General features: G+C 40.5%; 1 protein-coding gene across 2 annotated transcripts in view; it reads right to left on the bottom strand.

The window, feature by feature from the left end:
- Positions 1-20,972, bottom strand: part of LOC149442045 (uncharacterized) — a 110,833-nt gene that overhangs the window by 33,589 nt on the left and 56,272 nt on the right. For both annotated transcript variants that reach the window (XM_089656586.1, XM_089656587.1), the window contains exons 4-5: positions 16,521-16,618; positions 16,259-16,403 (exon numbers count right to left, since the gene is read on the bottom strand). In XM_089656586.1, the coding sequence (XP_089512712.1) occupies positions 16,259-16,403; positions 16,521-16,618 (243 nt within the window). The remainder of the gene's footprint in view (positions 1-16,258; positions 16,404-16,520; positions 16,619-20,972) is intronic.

The raw sequence follows: 20,972 nt of genomic DNA, 5'->3' as shown, positions 1-20,972 counted from the left end.
CATCATACCAATAGTCAAACATGGCAATGGTAGTGTATTGGTCTGGGGCTGCTCAGCAGCTTCAAGATCTGGACGTTTTGCCATAATTGATGGAACCATGAACTTTGTGCTCTACCAGAAAATCCTGAAGGAATAAATCAGGACATCCTTTTGTGATCTCAAGCTCAAACACACTTGGGTTGTGCAGCAGGAGGATTAGGGGTAAGTACTTTTTTTTAACATAGAGCCAGGCAGGTTTGGACAGCTTTTTTCCCCTCAAATTAAATCATCATTTTAAAACTGCATTTTGTGTTTATTTGGGTTATGTTTTTGAAATATTAAAATTTGTTTGATGATCTGAATCATTTAGATGTGACAAATAAGCAAAAAAATAAAAAAATTAGGAAAGGGGCAAATACTTTTTCAAAGCACTGTACGCTAGAAAGTCTCCATGATGAAGGGAGGCAATATCTGACTGAATCCATTAAAAAAAAAAAGCCCTGGTTCCCACCAAATTGAGGTATAACGTGCAGTATGTAGTCCAATAATAGCATATAGGAAATCCTAGTAAGAAAGGTAAGATTTAATTACCCCTCACCAACAGTCTGGCTGGATAGAGATGCTGACTTAGAAAAGCAACACTCAGTAGCCGCTGTTAGCCTTCTAGCCACTCACAATATTGGGTCTTCAGAGACTGGGGTCACATGAACTGCTGCAGCTCTGGTCTTAACTCAGCAAGGAATCCCAGGATATACTGGCCCGACCTAATTAGTTTAGTACTGTACTAGCTGGAACAGCCAGGCTCTCACTGCCAAGCAAAGCACATTTACAGAGAAAACACCAGTATACAGAACTGATAAAAATGGTGCTTTATGGCTAACTGAAGAGACTTCCATGAGTTTCAATACCATGCATGAATTTACTAGTAACTGCTGATAATAGAAAAATCTTCCAATTTAAGTGAATAAGCCATTCTTCTGAGAAAACTAAGCATAACTGGCAAGGTGAGGTGAGAGGTTATAGTTTCTAGGGTGTTGGCCTTCAGTCTTCTTTGTAAAGGAGTGCGCTAAATAATATCACAAATAAATAAACACAAAATAATGTCCATAATAATAAAGTCCAACCACCATTCAGAGTGATAATAAATACTGCATAAATAAGCACAATGCCAGGGAGAAACTGTTAAGGAAGAAGTCTCTTTTTTGTATATTACAATGATATGTAACCCAGGTGACCAAGTGCAGGATAGAAGAAGGAAAAGGCTACACGGTCCTGTCCCAACATGTACCATTATCTAGGCTTCCACCACATGTAGGAAGGTGGGACAAACTACTACATGTAGAGTACTTTGTCCCCTGGGGGCAAAGTGCTGTAATAAAAAAATTAGACTTCATCTTTAAAGAATAAATAATTCTTCTACACACAAAGGGTTTACATACTTTGTGCATGAAAGCAATACATGTAGTAACGATTAAATAGATGGACCGAAATTCAGCCAGTTGAGCAGGCACCAGATGAATTTCAATCTATGTGTGGCCGCTCCCACTCAACAGAAGTCAATCAACCAATCAACTTCTGTCATATGGAAATGTTGGAAAATGTCCAAATATAGTACCTCAGTGGGGAGGATTCCTCTATTCACCTCATTTGTATGGATGGAAAAATATGTTCAGTTTTTTTTTTCAATAAATGTATAAGGGGTGCGGAGCTCAAGCAATGATCAACAAAATAAAATGTAATAAAATATAGGTAAGAACTAAATAAAATCCATAAAGTGACTTGTGACAAAGTGCCAACATATAAAGTGACTTCAGTGATATCATATATTCCATCACTGTAAAAGTGACTCCTGGTGATCAATAATGATGAACATAGATAGTCCAAATGTGAGTATGAGAGATCGAAATGTCTCCAGCGATAGGTGCTCCGTTCAAACCAAATGGTGAGGTGACTGGTATATATGATAAGGCTGTGCACTCACCAGATGCACAGTGCGTCTGCGCATGTAGAGACAATGCTCCTGTGGGGGACGCTCCAAGCTCCCATAATAAATTGGTGTGGTCAGGTATTCCTCTTACTGTTCTCCTCAGCTGGCAATGTGGCCATTACTTCCTCCTCACCAGGGCTCTGTGGGTTGTTGATGACTCACAAAGAGCCCAGAAAAGGAGGAGGCCAATAGTGTAATACTGTTTGAGCATTTGCACTTGTTAGTGAAGTAAGAGGCCAGATAGAAGGAGCCCTTTTGACCTATAGCGCTCGCTTTTACCTTTTTTTTCAATAAGCTACTGGTCGAGTGAAAAAACAAAACAAATAATCTTATGCCACCCTACTCTAATGTGAATGAAGCCTTATACATATAATGCCAGTACATGAAGTGAGTAGTGCATAAACAGGAACTAGCCAGGAAATTTGACTGTGCCAGAAGCAAGTATGTACAGATTAGTGATTAGGAGCAGGTGAGGGTCAGTAGAAAGTAATTTATTCTAACAAGAAAACCACTTTATCTAGATGGATCTGTTTAAAGAGCTATTAGCAGTAAGCAACCAGTAAGGCAACACAAAGGGGTTGATTTACTAAAACTGGAGAGTGCAAAAGCTGCTGCAGCTGTGCATGGTAGCCAATCAGCTTCTAACTTCAGCTTGTTCAATTAAACGTTGACAAAATAAACTGGAATCTGATTGGTTCCCGTGCGCAACTGCACCACATATTGCACTCTCCAGCTTTGGTAAATGAACCCTAATATGCATTTGTGACATGTGTTGCAATCTTTTAGGGCCCGTTCACACTGCCTGGACACCTGCCGCACATTAAACTGCTGCAATTTAGTGTGCGTCAGCTGTCCGTTCCAACCGCAGTGAGCCTGTGTAGGGGGTGGGAATTTCAGTGCATCACACGTTTTCCATTTCTATTTGTTGGCTTTGTCTTTATTTGAAGTGTACAAAGCGACCCTTCATTCATGTCACTGTACAGCAGAGCAGTGCACTGCTGCACAGTGACATATGATCCCATCCTGTACGCTGTGATAAAAAACGCAGCATGTCTGCATTTTATCACAGCTCACTGTAGCACAGCTCTGGGCTGAAATGCAATGTGAATATGACACATAGAAAAAATAGTTTTCTGTGTTTCCTAGCATCTGCTAGCATTCTTCCAGTGTGGAAATACTCCATTCACCATGCTATATGTAAAATGGCCCCTAGGGACCCCTATGCATGAAAAGTACCCAGCATGGCAACACGTCAAAACGCAGGAGACCCTTAACCTACCAGCTAAAATGCAGTGCCGCAGTGAGTTTATTTACTAAAGGAGTAGAGACCATTCACTTAGTGAATAAGTTGAAACTGTGTTTACTTGAATCATCCAATCTTGTGCAAAAAAAAAAAAGGTTTTTTTTTTTTTTAATTTCCCCTGCACATGACTGAATATTTACAATGAACACAGCTTCGTCTTATTTATTAAGAACAGTGACTGTTTACTTGGCAAACTGAACATTCACATTTCTCACTGAACGGCCTCTGCTTCTTTAGTAAACAAATCCCATTGATCTATGTGTTTTGACAGAAAACATGCATGGTGCAAGCAAGCCTTTAATAATTTTGTTCAGTCAGGCTAACTGAGAAATTGTTCCTACCCTAACATGAGAACCAGCCATATGAGTACAGTATGGGCAACAATGTACATTGCTTCACAATAAGATGCTGCTATATTCAGTGGATGAAACGTAAAGTAATTGTAAACCTTAAATTTTAAAATAACAAACTTGTTATACCTACCTGTTCTGTGTAATGGTTTTGCATACAGCAGGCCGATTCTTCTCTTCTCGGATCCTATGCTGGCACTCTTGGCTCCGAGCCACTTGCTATGGGGGCACTCATTCAGGCTCACTCTAGAGCTGGCTCTGTGTTCATTGTGGGTCCTGTCCCCTGCTGAGTGACAGCAATGAGAGCCAATGACTCCCACTGCTGTCTCTGAGCCAATGGGAAGAAGACAGCCTCTCCTCTCATGTACATCGCAGGATTAAGATTGGGGGGGTTAAGGTTTTTTACCTTAATGCAGAGAATGCATTAGGGTAAAAAAAACCTTCAGCCTATACAATCACTTTAGGCTAGCTGTATACTAGTTGATTTATGAATGAATATTCATACATATATTCATACAAGCATTTGTATGAACATTTTTTGTACATTCGATGACTGGACAAATGTTGTTTGAAAGTACTTGTGGCTAAATGGTTAGCACTTCTACCTGGCAGTAATAGGGTTGTTGGTTCGAATCCCAACCACAGCACCACCTGCCTGGAATATGCATGTTCTCCCTGTACTTGTGCGAGTTTCCCCCAGGTACTGCTGTTTCCTCCCACACTCCAAAGACATGCTGGTAGGTTAATTGGATCCTGTCTAAATTGGCCCTCATTATGTTTAGGTATGAATGTAAGTTAGGGACCTTAGATTCCACACCCATTGAGGGTTAGGGACTGATGTGAATGTTCAATATATATGTAAAGCGCTGAGTAAATTGATGGTGCTCTATAAATAAATAAGTACTTCAAAATTTCATTTGCTTTAAACATTCATTTTTGGAATGAATTTAATGTGAACACTACATATACTGTTAGAAATGTGTTTGAGAAAATACTAATTTTCTTTACACTGTGGTCAAAAATAAATGTCGATTTGACCCCACTAACCATTAAAAATGTGAACAAATGTTCTAAGAACAAAAAATCTCAAAATTAAATTCTACTAATGTATAGCCAGCTTAACCACTTGAAGACCACCCTATAGCTGTTTTACTGCTACATGGTGGCTCCCTTGAGCTATAGGGGGCGCGCGCACCGCCGCTGACTCAGTTCTTACGTGAACACTCACAGCAGAAGCCGATTTGCGAGTCCCAGTGAACGGATGTGCGCCTGCACCTGCCGTTTGTCGGGCAGGAGAAAGAACAGAGCTCTGCCTATGTAAACAAGGCAGGGCTCTATGCTGACAGGTGGGGAAGTGAAGGATCGTGTATCCCTGAAAAGCTGGGAACATGATCCTTCACTTCCCCTAGTAAAAGCACCACCTAGTGTAATCCAAGCATATAGTTAGGCACACATTTAACCCTTTGATTGCCCTAAATGTTAACCCTTTCCCAACCAGTGTCATTAGTACAGTGATCAGTGCATATATGTAGCTATAAGTCGGTGATCACCACCATTACTAGTATAAAAAAATAAATACATTTAAAAAAGTTCCAGTATATGTCCTATAGTTTTTAGATGCTATAACTTTTGCGCAAACTAATCAATATACACTTTTACTAAAAATATGTAGCAGAATGCATTTCAGTCTAAATTTATGAAGAAATTTGATTTTTAACATTTTTTTATTGGATATGTTTTATAGTAGAAAATAAAAAATATTGGTTTCTTTATCAAAATTGTCAGTCTTTTTTTTGTTTATAACGCAAAAATTAAACACCGCAGAGGTGATCAAATACCACCAAAAGAAAGGTCTATTTGTGGTAAAAAAGGACATAAATTTCATTTATGTACAGTGTTGCATGACCGTGCAATTGTCAGTTAAAGTAATGCAGTACCGCATCGCAAACAAATGGCCTGGTTGGGAAGGGGGGGTGGTAAATCGTCCAGAGGGCAAGTGGTTAAGTGCTCTTTCACTTACTGCACTTCAGCCTTTTGAGAAGCTGTGAGGTCTGATCTCTTGATATGGAGCACATTTGCACAACACGAACAGGATCCCAGAATGTATTTTGTAAGAACAGAAATGCAAATACTACTATGGCAGATGTTCAACATCACAGCAATAGCATAAACATAACAGAGGCCAAACAAGTGGAGAAATGCTATCTGAGACAAAAATGTAAATAAAATTGATACATACACTTATTACAGATGTCGTTTTGAAATAAAAATTCTTGTCTATCAAGGAAAGTATTTCCCAAAAGATAGTCATCAAAGAGGTTCCTGTCTTGCTTGTTTTGTGTACAGGAACTACATATCTTAGTGACACATATTATAGTCAACTTATTGAGACATACAGGAACCTATTTCTTATAAAGGTTATAGTAATCATTGTGTAATGGTACAAGAATAATCCTTTGTCCACTAAATAAACCATCTGCACATCCACAACAAAAGTAAGTACATTTAAGCACCATCACCCTCACCTTTGTTCCTTATCTTGGGCAACCCTGATTTCCTCCTGGGGTTACAGGACAAACTTTCACCATATAAAGCAAGAAAACATATGGTGTGCTAAACACTTACTACAACAATCCAACTTGTCCCCCGCCCAACTTGCAACGGATCCAACGTTATCCTCAGGCCCTCTGCAGATACCACAACTCACACATTTTTTACGCTCACCACCTACTCCAGATAAATTCTCTCATACAATAACTCCATTCGTACATGCAGGCCAAGAGGAAGGTCCAATCAGCCATTCCCTTTTCATGACCTACAAATCACTTGGATCACTGGGAACAGGAGTTGGGAGTTGTTTATCATGTCACTCCGATCAACTATATGTAATAAATATCAGGAATCAGATTCTATGACAGTGACACGCTATTATCAAACACCCACTCTCTTACAATCCATCTATCCTCCTGGCTACCTGTTGAAGGTGCAGGCAAGGTAGAGGAGATATGTTACATATCTTTGGTCCTGTCCACTCCTTGTAACTTTTTGGCCACAAGTTCATGAAATCTCCTACAAGTTTCCAGATGTCCACTCCCTAAACACCTCAATTCTTTCTGTTAAGCAAAAGGATGTGTGCCGGACCACCTGGCACCCCGCCTGGGTGCTTCTGTCAGAGAATTGCTTCCTCGCTGCTGGGACATAGGCACAAGGTATTAAAGTCGGGTATTGCATCCAAGAACTAGACGACACTAGCTTAGGTACAACTGGAACTCCAATGAACAGAAAGACAGGTTTTTTATACACTTCAAAAATAGGGGCAGTCCCCACATGAACAATAAAACCATATATTACACATTGGGATAAACATCCCACTCTGATTAGTTAACAAGGTAACAAGACTAATCCCATCATGTAGGAACCTCCAGGAGGACAAGCCAACAGACAAACAATAGGTGACTCAATTAACAATTGGACAAAGACACAACAGTAAATAACACCTCAATAAACAGATTACAGCAAGAGACCTCAGCATCAGGTTGATTTGAGCTGATTATATTAACATCTGCTCTGAGTCTCTGAGCCTAGGGGGGGGGGGGGTTGAAGCAATCATTACTGGTTTGGGCACAGACACCAAATCTGTATCCTGGTCCTCCAGTTCTCAGAGTCTGTGTGTTTAAGGGAGAAATGGACTTGAATCCAAAGTATAACTACTTCAAAGGTCCCCCTTAGACACAAACCTACCAAAGAATAGAGCCCTCTCAGATGCCAGGACCCATAATCAGTAGGCAAGAGGCTAGTCTGCAGTCCTCACCAAAAGTCCCTGTCCCGGTTAGGTCTGTCACAGGATGGATCCCATTAAGGCACACATCTATGCAGACCCACTGGTATTGAAATGAATGGCAGTCTCAGCCTGGGCTCCCGCCAGGACATGCCCCAACACGTTTCACGCTGCTTCCTTAGAGCTTAATCATGGGGATCCCAATTTATTTCAATACATATGGGTATGCATAGATGTGTGGCTTCATGGGATCCATCCTTTTCTTAACAGTTGTTTGAAACTGAGACAAAATCCTTCCCTGGCCTGCACTCACAGTGGTGGGCACAGGATTGCTTTCTCCAGTAGCCTGAGCGGCACACATTTTAAATTATCCATTCACCTGAATTCTACTTTTACTCTTCTTTATCCTACATCATAATTCTATTCCAACAGTTGCCTACAAAAATTATAAATTACACCACCTGGTCAATGCAGCAAGTTCCTGCATACCAGCCCTGTGGAAAACTTCACAACCTCCAACAATCCAACAGTGGGTTTAACAGGTGGAAAATATCAGACTGATGGACAGTCTTACCAGCTCCTTGAGAAATACACACACAATACCTTAGTTTTATTGGATAGAACTCACCTACACAGACAATTTCAAACAACTGCTGGTTACCTAAACAAGAGTTTGCCTTGTGCCTCCAGCCAGTTTTCAACCAGAACTACGTTTATCTAGTGAGTCAAGCCCTTAAATCGCTGAGGAAGAGAGTTTTCTCCTCTTCCCCCCTGCTTTCCTGCCCAGGTCACCTTACCCCTCCCTATCCCCTCTCATTTCCTTTTCTCCCTCCTACCCTTTCATCACCTAACTCTCTACATGTTATTATAAGTCCACAATTGAAAGGTCCAAAACTGACACTCCCTACTCACGTGGGGCTCTTCTGTGCTCCCCTCGAAAGGTACAGCCATTGTAACCACGGGACCTCAGTGGCACCCTTTTAGTGCAGCAGCCCATATAATTCACAAGAAGTAGAATTCCACCCTCCTCATAAAGGGGCTTCTGGACTTCCAACCTACCAGCCTACTACTTTGTTAATTGTATCCCTGAAGTTCAAATATACCTTAATTCACTAAGTTTTCAAGAAAATGTGAACCTTTGTATCTTGGCATTGGTTGTTTCAAATTGAAAAGGACAACGTTAACTATTACTCCATGTGCCTTCCCTAATTAATCCTAGTCTGTACTCTCTCTCTTGTTATGTATACTAAAAAATCTATAAAGAATGCAGCAAAAAAAAAAAAAACTAAGGGAATCTAGAGAGTGAAACATAGAAAAAAGTCAAAATCTTCTAGCATGATTTAACCTTTAATGAGCTTTACTTCTTAAAACCAATGAAGCTGGATTAAAAGAACTTTGAGCAGTGCTTTTACAGGTGAGAAGGCTGGAGAGCAGATTTTTGGAAATTGATGAACATACCACAAGCCTGGAGCATCTAATTTGTCCTGTGGACATTTTTAGATAGCTGTAAGGGAAATGAGTTCTACAGAAGTAATAATAGTGAACCCACTCCAAGCTAATTTCTAAAACAGACTAATCTCTCATCATAATTGTGGAAAAATCCAGTTAAGGTAAATAAGCTGAACATTCATAAAAATGAAAATATGGTATTCATCTAATACCTCATAAAGTACCGTGCTATGGTTAGCCCAAACAACTTAGTCATTATATATATATTTTTATGTCATTTGCACTATGGAAATGGCCAGGGAAATGACACAGAGTTTGCATGTCTGCTGGCTGCAGGGCTACAGAGCATTTTTGAGTGGAGAAAACTGGTTTTGCAGCTTTCTCCAGATCTTGGTATTCTGGATGGGGCTCTGTAGTTTGGAGATTCCTAAGAGTTTTGGGTGGGACAGAATCTCCAACCCAGTGTCTGGGTGTTGTGGGCAACCAGCAAGGTGTGTGTGCAGGTGCACACAGCCTTTATAGCAGTGAGCTGGTGAGAAGAGTAGGTGGTGGGGGTTAAAGTTTGAGCTGTTTGAAGAAAGAACCCTGTCAGGACAGTTGTGAGTTCCTGGCGGAGATTAAAACCCTTGTGAGGGGGGATTCTGGATCCAAGGACTGGAAAAAATGGCCAGCTCTGAGAGTCTGGGAGACCAAGAGAGGGTCTGGGGAACTGAGGAAGTTGTGGAGGCCAGTAAGTCCAGGGGGACTGGAGAGAATCCAGAAGTCTCTGGTGGGTGCAAGCTAGAGATACTGGGAAAACCCTGTCCAGAGGTCAGGTGGGTCTGAACAGCAAAGTCATGTCACCTATGTTATATATAGAGCCTGAATAGCAAGTGGTCTGGGAGACCAAAACAAGAGGTACTGCTGACCAGAGAGTCAGGTGGTTTGGTATTTTTCATTTATGTTTGCTGGATGAAGTTGAAACCCCTGCGTGGGAATCCTGGATGGACTTCTGCTTTGTTTTCTCCCTTTTAATAAAAGTGGGATACCAGGCCCTTAACTATAATGCCTGTGTGACATGGACTCGCTGTACAAAAACTGCATCTATCACGAAGCTAAAACATTCCATATATATATATATATATATATATATATATATATATATATACTTAAGTGTTATAAAGCACAACACAAATACTGTATCTTTATGTAACGTAAACACAAGGTCCAGATGTATACAAGTGTTCCAAAGTCAATTTGTGTCCGTGAACACACACCCAAAGGTAACTCAAGACAATGCCTCCTGTGAATCTTCAAGAAGACCACCACCAATCTCCAGAGATCCCCTTCACCAAATAATAAAACCTGTCCTCGCCAATACATCATGCTCGTCTTTCTCAAGATACGCAAACCAGCTTAAACAGCCCTGGGAACTAATCTCCCTCTGACTGCTCAGGATTCCAAGGAGGATGGGCTGCCACCTGGTGCCCCTTCCACCAAGGGCTGTCCACTGGTACTCCATTTCCTGGGCTGATGATATTTGCTCAGTTTTGCTTGAGAGAAACCTTGCTAATACAGTGATGGCTCAAACAGAGATCACAAGCTCCATGTGGCATAGTAATGTCACGTGCAGCATGCGATCTCTGTTTGAGACATCATCCGGATCTCCTGAGCTGGCAGAGGGTGTAGTGATTCTTATAGTTTCACTGTGTCACTTGTTTGTACCTCTCAGGGATTACAAGAGGCTTAAATCAAGGCAAGTTCAGGCCCTGTAGTATTAATTTCCTGCAGATGTGTGCATGTTTTAGCACTAACTAGACAACATAGTTTTATTGTGAATTGCGTTTTATTGTGAATTGCGTTGTATTAGCCATCTACTGTAACAATCCTTCTCCTACTTTTAAAAGTGAGGGCATCCCTTCATTGGAAAGATGGCTTTGCGGAAGACTTGTTGGGCTTTGCGGTCCAAGTCTTCTTGTACCAAAAGGGAGGGTTGAAATTATGGTTTTGAAGCTGAAGCCTGGGCAGAGCAGTTGGGCTCCTCCTTTTCTCCTTGTGCCACCAAAGGAAGGTGCTTCCTATGGTGGCCAAGTGCAGGCTCGCTTTCAAGCACGCTCTGAGTGTCCACAGATATATTCCGCTCCCTCCTCACTGAAACTGACATTAGCAAGAGCCAATTGCTCCTGCTGCTCTCAACTAAGCTTCTGAGAGTGGAGAGAGAGCGGGGAGAAAGGACAGAAGACCTGCAGACGAGCACATCTCTGGATAGATACAGACTTCAGGTAAGTTTTTATGAGGGGGAGGGAGAGAGACAGGCACTGAAAGGTTTTTACCTTAATGCATGGAATACATTCAGGTAAAAAAAACCTTATGACTTTACAACCACTTTACCCACCTCAGTACTGGACACTTTTACCTCCCCAAGCCAATTTTCAGAACTGTCTCAATCTGAATGGCAATAACTCAGGCATTCAACATTGTACCCAAATGACATTTTTATCATTTTTCTGAGACAGATACAGTTTTCTTTTAGTGGTATTTAACCACTTCCATACTGGGCACTTTTACCCCCTTTCTGCCCAAGCCAATTTTTAGCGTTCAGCACTGTGACACTTTGAATGACAATTACTCAGTCATGCAACACTGAACAAAAAAACTAAATTTGTAGCAATTTTTGAGATAGACAGAGCTTACTTTTGGTGGTATTTAGTCACTACTGTGTTTTTCATTTTTTTGTGATATAAGCAAAAACATACTGAACATTTTGAAAAAAAAAACAAAACACGTTTTTCTTAGTTTCAATTTTAGCATTTTGCAAATAAGTAGTTTTTCTTCATAAATTTAGGCCAACATATCTTTGGTAAAAAAAAATAACCCCATATGTGATGAAAAAAAAAAAAAAAAAGTAAAAAAAAAAGTTGTTTTTTTTTAATTGTAATTAAAGTTACAACCAAGCACATAACATCCCCTCAAAAATATGTAAAGGCTCCTCCCCCACCCCCACATATACACACGTACAAACGTAAAAGCACACGCTGGGGCACCTACATATGAAAACGTTCATTGCAATACATGTTACATATCACCACACGTGCCAGAATGATAGCAATCATTCTAGCATGAGACATCCTCCATAACACTGTACTGATAACCTATAAGGGGCTTTAAAAGTTTCACCTATAGAAAATGTAGAGTACTGAAGTTTGTCACCATTTCACGAGTGCACAAAAATTTAAGGCTTGACATGTTGGATATCTACAGTATTTACTCGGTGCAATCTCATCCTTTATATTTTACATTAAAAAATAAGGTAATTTATTACTTTTTTGTGCCCTAAAATTAACTTGTGCATTTTTTACTGAAATTTTGTGGTAATACTATCGTACGACATAAATTGCAACTACCACTTTATTCTCTAAGGTGTCTGCTTTCAGAAAACATATCGGCTCTGTCAGCGAAAGGGATAAAGGATAAGCCAGACACTCCCCTTTCCTGAGGAGCACCCAATCGGTGCTCATTACAGTGCAAGGTTTTTCTCCTCCCTGCTAGTCCCCGGGTGCGGTGCTGGAGACAGGCGTGGAGGGGAGGAGGAGATAAACAGCGCAATGTTAAAAATATTAAACGTTTAAGTCGCCATAGGGCCCCTTTTGTTTTTAAAAGCCATTCATTGCTAGACAGCCATTCAGCCAGACATTCCTAAAAGCACCTCAGATTTAAATACGATTTTGGTAAAATGTATTTATTTTTTTATCTGGACAAGTAGATTGTCATGAGAGACAAATAGATTAAAACCCCATCTTAGAGCCTGAACAAACAGTTTTTTAAAAAATTTCAACACCCCTGTATATATTTGAAAACTGATCATTCCTGATGTACCGACGGCTTATCTCATTTCCCGAGGCTCTATAATACCAGGACAATGCAAATACCCCCCAAAAGACCCTTTTTGGAAAGTAGACAGTACAAGGTATTTAGTAAGAGGCATGGTGAGTTTTCTGAAGTTGTAATTTGTTGTCACAATTTTTTGGAAAATGAAGAACTTAAATCATATTTTGTTTTTCACAAAGCTGCCATTTTAACATGTTATTTCTCACACATAGCATAGGCATGCTTAAAATTACACCAGGGCTTGACAAATTTGCTTTGAATCTAGAAGCCAGCTATAAAAGTTGACAGCCAATTTTTTTATAGCGTAACATGGCTTGTCAGCGCCCGGGGCAAGGCAACTTTTGGACGACAAGCTTCACTCAGTGCGATTTGCTGCACGACACTCACGGCAAACAATGGCACCTGAACCTGGGTTTTGTGATCAGAGCGATTCTGCCGCAATACCAAAACACCCAGCTGTGACGGGAGCTGCCCTGGTTCACTTATGCAATTCTGGATAAGTTTTCAAACTCGCAATTCGCAAGTGATAGAGTGAGTGGTATGCGGAGATAAGTGTTCACATAGGATTGCTATTGACAGGAGTTTGAAGTCAACAGGAGGCGTTTTTGCATAGACATCAATGGGAGGCTGTTTTTGTATTGAAATCAATAGGAGGCATTTTTGCGTTTAAGTCAATGGGACACAATTCTGAAGTCAATAGGATGTGATTTTGCGTTGAAGTCGATGAGACGAGACTTTGCATTGAAGTCAATAGGAAGCACTGTATGAACCTGGGCACCAGGACACAATTTCTAGTCACCATGGCGACCTGGTGCCTGGTATTTGTCGAGCCCTAAATTACACCCTATCGTGACAGTCCAAGATATTTTCTGAAAGACATGGTGAGTCTTTTGAAATTGTCATTTTTCGTTACAAGCTTTTGAAAAATGCAAGAAAGAAAATAAAAATGTACTTTATATTTTAAGGTCTTTCTAACACACATCATAGGTATACTTTGAATTACACACCAAAATCCAAGGAAGCACCTTCAGGCATCCAAGGGGTAAAAAGTATGCATTTAGTTTCCTGACTATCCATGACATTTTGTAAGCCCTGGAGCACCAGGACAGTACAGTAGAAACACCCACGTAATGACCACATTTTGGATAGTAGAATTACACCCCAAAACACATTCTGCTACTTCTCCTGGTCTGGACTGATTATGTACTGGACATTGTATCTTGTGTACCACACAAGTCAACCAATTGCGTCAAAACCAATGTGCTGTAATAGTCAATTCTATGCGAGTGGGCCCCAAGGGTTGCGCGTGGCACATGCTCTCTCTGCCATTCACAACACTCATATTACTACTCTGGCACATTGCACTGCATTCTACGAATGAAGAGCAGTTGAATGACAATATCATCTGCAGAGTCACAGAATGCGATGATTTGTGGGAGTGTAGTAATACAAACAATAATAATGGTTGAAGGGGCAGAAGGGGACAGGCAATCAGCACAACTTTTCTCAGCAGCAGAAGCTGCTGTAAACCATCTGCTTCTGTGATTTAACCACTTCAAATCCGGACACTTTCACCCTCTTCCAGTCCAGGCCAATTTTCAGCACTATCACACTTTGAGTTACAATTATGTAACACTGTACCCATATGAAACGTGTATCCTTTTTTTGAGACAGATAGAGCTTTCTTTTGGTGGTATTTGATCACCACTGGGTTATTTTTTGCTAAAGAAATGACAATATACAGAAAATTTTGAAAAAAAAAAAATATTTTTTTGCTTTGTTTGTGTTATAAAATTTTGCCAATAAATAAATTTTCTTCATACATTTAGGTCAAAATGTATTCTGCTACATTTTAGGGATAAAAATAACCCAACAAAGTTTATATTATTTAGTCTGTGTGAAAGCTATAGAGTCTACAAGCTATGGGATATATATTTGAAAATTGATTGAGATCCTAAAATGCCGTATGCTGGTATAGCATATGGCAGTGATCAGGACGCTGGTATGGGGTATGTCAGTGATCAGGACAATAGCATGAGGTATGGCGGTGATTAGGACGCTGGTATGGCAGTAGCCAGGATGCTGTTATAGGGTATGGGAGTGATCAGGATGCTGGTATGGGGTATGGCTGTGATCAGGATGCTGGTATAGGGTATGGTGGTGATCAGAACGCTGGAATGGAGTATGGCGGTGATCAGAACGCTGGTATGGAGTATGGCGGTGATCAGAACCCTGGCATGGGGTATGTCTGCTACACACTCACGCACTGCAGGATCGCTTCTCTCTGTTCTCAAATTAAGAGCAAAGCAATCTTTACTTTCAGTTTCATTGTTTACTATGTGAGTGCTGTGATTGGTCACAGCAGTCACATGGCAAAACACCACATGATCGCCCGGACACAGCAGATCACATTACAGGGATGCACATTCTGTGAGCCGTGCAGGAACCATCAATGCGGGTTGACATACAGGAACGTTAGCCCGCATAAGTGCTGCTTCCCGTCCGCCGTCTATGTACAAGAGGCGGATGGGAAGAGGTTAAAAATGCATTGCCAACCACAGTTGAAAACTTTAGCATGCTTCAAACTGATTTCACCACTTGTGGTAACGAACTATGTTATAATGTACTATGTAACTTGGACATACATGGGTCAGTTTTTATTCAACCAGCGGGTTGAACAAAAAAAAAAAAACCCAACTCCCCCATTCACATATTCAAGGTCAATGCGGGAATCCTCTCGGCTGTGTCATTGTAGTCTGACAGTGGGATTCCCCCATTGTCAGAATACAATGATCAGTGCTGCAGCCAATAGCCAGCAAGCACTGATCCAATGAAAATTTTCCAGCAGAACCATTCATGAGTTGTTGATTGATAGACCAACTTCTCATAAAAACGAATGGCTATAGATGGATACAAATTTGTATGGCCAGCTTAAGTATTGATTATAAAAGTTAATTATAAAATTCTGCTTTTCAACACACTTATGGGACACAGTTTACATCCTTCTAAATTTTGCATCCATCTTCTGCACCTATCTGCTCCAGCTAATTGCCAACAAACATACAACCTAGTGTGTTTCATGATTCAGACACTGTTCACTGTATGAGAGTAATGCAGCCTTAATGCTCAAATGAAGGTTAGACAACCGAGAACCACGCAAGAAAAAAAACATTCATACCCAGAAACACTAAATAGCCTCCCAAAACTGGCTAGAGTGGATGCTATTATATTCAGGCTAAAGGTAAACTGTGGGGTTTAGCTACTAAAGCTGGAGAGCGCAAAATCAGGTTCACTTCTGCATACAAACCAATCAGCTTCTAACCTCATCTTGTTCGATTAAACTTTGGTAATAAAACTTGGAAGCTGATTGGTTTCTATGCAGACGTGAGCCTGATTTTGCACTCTTTCCAGCTTTAGTAAATAAACACCTGTATGTGCAGTCTGTCTGTCACATAACTGGAATGTTTTCTATACAGCGTTAGTAGTTCACAGGTTATTTGTATTTCTTACTTTATTTATTACATCTCTATATCACACACACTTACCAAAACGTCTACAGAACACTCCAAAGGTTGCACTTTCTTCCGCAACTCGAAGGTCAGCCAGAAGAGACAACTCAAGACCCCCTGCTACAGCGTAACCACTCACAGCAGCAATTACTGGTTTAGAAAATTGCATTCTGCTAGGCCCCTGGAAAGAAAAGCATCAACACTCACATGTTCATATTTAGGCTAAACAATAAAGCAGAAACCAAAAGTTCTAATTGACTAATTTTTCAGAACAACATATTTAAGTAGTCCTGCATACCATGGGTCCAGGTCCCTTGGTGACATTTGGCTCTAACTGCAGAGAGTTAGCGTTGTGAGCTACTTCCTTCAGATCATAACCAGCACAGAAATTTCCACCTGTGGAATATAATAATGAAAGTTATATCAGTCACTGACAGGTGCTATTTTGTGGCACAAGAGAACCTTATAGATTTTTGTTTACCCATCACTGCAAAACTTCATCTCCAGCTCCAGATAATTTCATCATTTGATCCACAGAAATGGTACTAAAACACAGGCAAGCACATCAGTGTGCATAGAGATGAACACATATGCAATGTTCCAGGCTAGCACCCTTTTGGCACAGGAGCAGGATGAAAGCTGATCTTCAAAGAATCCTTGACATAAACATGTGAGAATGTTTTTTTTAATGGCTTTCAATCATGTTCTTGCTATTGACATTTTTCACACGAACCTAAAATTTGTTTTACATCTCCGTCAGCTCAACCTTGAAAAGGTAATATGGAGAAATTGCCCCAGTGTGATAACAGATTTTCATGAAGCCTTATGCAATTGTTCAATGTGGCTTCAAGGCTAAGTTCACCTTTTTTTTTTCTAAAATCCAGCTCTCCTATGTCCCAATAATCTACCTCAGTTGCAAAAAAATATAGAATGTTTTTTCACTTCCTGATATATAGATTTAGGATGGAGGAGCCAGTATGACAAGGAAGCAGATAATGAACCGAACTCAATAGTACACACATCCTGCACTGACCTCAATAGTACACTCATCCTGCACTGACCTCAATAGTACACTCATCCTGCACTGACCTCAATAGTACACACATCCTGCACTGACCCCAATAGTACACTCATCCTGCACTGACCTCAATAGTACACACATCCTGCACTGACCTCAATAGTACACTCATCCTGCACTGACCTCAATAGTACACTCATCCTGCACTGACCTCAATAGTACACACATCCTGCACTGACCTCAATAGTACACACATCCTGCACTGACCTCAATAGTACACACATCCTGCACTGACCCCAATAGTACACACATCCTGCACTGACCCCAATAGTACACTCATCCTGCACTGACCCCAATAGTACACACATCCTGCACTGACCTCAATAGTACACTCATCCTGCACTGACCTCAATAGTACACACATCCTGCACTGACCTCAATAGTACACTCATCCTGCACTGACCTCAATAGTACACACATCCTGCACTGACCTCAATAGTACACACATCCTGCACTGACCCCAATAGTACACTCATCCTGCACTGACCTCAATAGTACACACATCCTGCACTGACCTCAATAGTACACACATCCTGCACGGACCTCAATAGTACACACATCCTGCACTGACCTCAATAGTACACACATCCTGCACTGACCTCAATAGTACACACATCCTGCACGGACCTCAATAGTACACACATCCTGCACTGACCTCAATAGTACACTCATCCTGCACTGACCTCAATAGTACACACATCCTGCACTGACCTCAATAGTACACACATCCTGCACTGACCTCAATAGTACACACATCCTGCACTGACCTCAACAGTACACTCATCCTTCACTGACCTCAATAGTACACTCATCCTGCACGGACCTCAATAGTACACACATCCTGCACTGATGTTGATAGTACACACATCCTGCACTGACCTTGATAGTACACTCATCCTGCACTGACCTCAATAGTACACACATCCTGCACTGACTTCGAGAGTATACTCATCCTGCACTGACCTCAATAGTACACACATCCTGCACTGACCTCAATAGTACACTTATCCTGCACTGACCTCAATAGTACACTTATCCTGCACTGACCTCAATAGTACACTTATCCTGCACTGACCTCAATAGTACACTTATCCTGCACTGACATCAATAGTACACTCAACCTGCACTGACCTCAATAGTACACACATCCTGCACTGACCTTATTAGCACACACCCTTCACCTATCAACTATTTTTTCACAACATCACCAGGATCTCTCCACACGTGCATCTTCCTGGCTACCCAAGCATCTCTACAGATGGGCTCAGGGCTGCATGCTAAACTACCTGGGACTGCATTCAGCCCACAGGACATCCCTGATGTAGTGCAAGGGCCTGCTTGATTGGATAGAGAGTGATTAGATAGATGGTGTGTCCTATTATATAGTTTTGGTAAATCTAAAGGAGATCGTACAGAGATTGTACAATCAGATTGTATAGTGTATGGCCACATTTCTACACCTAAAATTACTTAGTTGCACTTTCAGTGTCATTATTGTTAACAGCACACCAAAACACAGAAGCAAACACACAGTATGCCATATGAAAAAAAACAGGTGACAAATGCAGAAAAACATGGAGTAAAAAACGTGCAACTCGCACCATGCCAAAATGTCGCATGAGCTACTTTGCCACATGTAGTGCAGCCCATTGAAATCAATGGGCTTCCCTGTGTGTTTCCGGAAAAACAAGCTAAAAAACATGCACTCCTACTACTCTAAGTGTGAATGGGGCCTGAAAGTGAAATTTGGTTTGTCTACACAAGAACAATGAGGCTCCTTTCACTTCTATGTGTTTCAGATAATGTGTGCTTTGCCATGAGTTTCAGGAAAGCTGCAAATGTGCATCAGGTTTGTGTTGTCATTACATAGTAAAGGCACCCAAGGTGCGGCAAACACACCAAAATCTGTGGTAACAAACCATGCTCCACTCCAAAAAAAGTTCTGGAGCTGGGGCGACTGTTGTATGTAGGGCAGCCCATTCAAGTGAATGCAAGATGAGTGAAAATGCTCCAAAACACCCAAAACAAACACATGCAGGAATGTGAGTTTTCACCATGTGGAGATGCGAACGGTGCCTGACAGCTGAGTGACTCCATCTACTCCCTCCTATGCACTTATATAAAGATGGAAATATAGTATGCAATCTGATTGTTCAATCTCTGTACAATTTCCTTTAGATTTACCAGAACTATGGAATAGTTGAACATACCCGAACAATCTATTCCATTTGTATCAAATCAGACCGGCCCTTGTACTACATACCAAAACAAATGGAAACCTCTGCACTAACCCAAATGTGTATCAAAAACCCATATATTATGTTGCAGTTCTTCACTGTTGTGCGTTCAAACACCAATAGAAATCAAATGTAGAAAAAAAATGCAGCACAAGTAAATATGTATAATTCACTAAAAATGTGCAAAGAAAATAAGAATAAAAAATGGCAAACACATTGTGACAGACCGAACCGGGACTGAGGCTTTTGGAGGGGACTAGGAACCAGCCTTCTACCCACTTATGGCTCTTGGAGAGAGCAGATAATTTGCTAATGATGGGCAACAAGGTATTGAACGCTTAGAGAGAGGCTTGGACTGATTCTCTGCATAAAGACAATACAACTTGCCTGCTGGAGTGGATGGAAAGGTGTTATATTAATCTTGTACAGGTTAACGGTTAGAGAAAATATGGGGGCCCTAATGCGGACTCGGTTGGAGAAGCTCCTCCACTTGGGACAGAAATATTTATCAACAATCTCATTCAAGAAATCTATGAAGATAAATTAATTCCACATTTCCGACAGTTGGAATATTGTATGAGTTTTGTCTTCTGATGGACAGAATATTCACCTGATAGACAGCATGCGTAGTGGACTTGTGTATTCAGGGTTGGGCTTGTTGCCTGCCTGGGGTGAGCTACCCGATTAACCACTTCAACTCCAGACATTTGCATCTCCTTCCTGTCCAGGCCAATTTTCAGCTTTCAGCGTTATCGCTTTTTGAATGACAATTGTGCGGTCATGCAACACTGTACCCATATGCATTTTTAGCATTTTTTTGAGACAGATAAAACTTTATTTTGGTGGTATTTATTCACCACTGGGATTTTTATTTTTTTTTGTTATATAAATGAAAAAGTCCAAACATTTTGAAAAAAAAAAGTGTTTTTCTTATAAAATTTGCAAATAAATAAATCTTTCTTCAGAAATCTTGGCCAAAATGTATTCAGCTAACTTTTTAATAACAAAAAAAAAAAAAAAAACTCAAATTAGTTTATAACCAAAAATTATAATTTTTTAAAAATTTTTTTACATTTTTATATTATTTTTTTTTTAACCACTTGATGATTTACCCCCCTTAATGACCAGGCCTCTTTTTGCTACTCGGCGCTGCACTAATTCAACTGATAATTGCGCGGTCATGCAATGCTGCACCCAAACGAAATTTACGTCCTTTTTTTCACACAAATAGAGCTTTCTTTCGGTGGTATTTGATCATCTGTGCGCTTTTTATTTTTCACGCTATAAACATAAAAAGGCCAAGAATTTTGAAGAAAAACAATATTTTTTACTTTCAGCTATAAAAAATATATAGTAAACTCAAAGTTGGTTATAAATTTAGGCCAAAATGTATTCTGCTACATGTTTTTGGTAAAAAAATCCCAATAAGTGTATA

The sequence above is a fragment of the Staurois parvus genome, unplaced genomic scaffold (genome assembly GCF_062004578.1).
Source record: "Staurois parvus isolate SC_StPar_1 unplaced genomic scaffold, SC_StPar_1.0 ptg000919l, whole genome shotgun sequence".
Lineage (NCBI taxonomy): Eukaryota > Metazoa > Chordata > Amphibia > Anura > Ranidae > Staurois > Staurois parvus.
The sequence above is the reverse complement of the archived record's forward strand: the minus strand, read 5'-3'. Positions and strand labels throughout refer to the sequence as shown.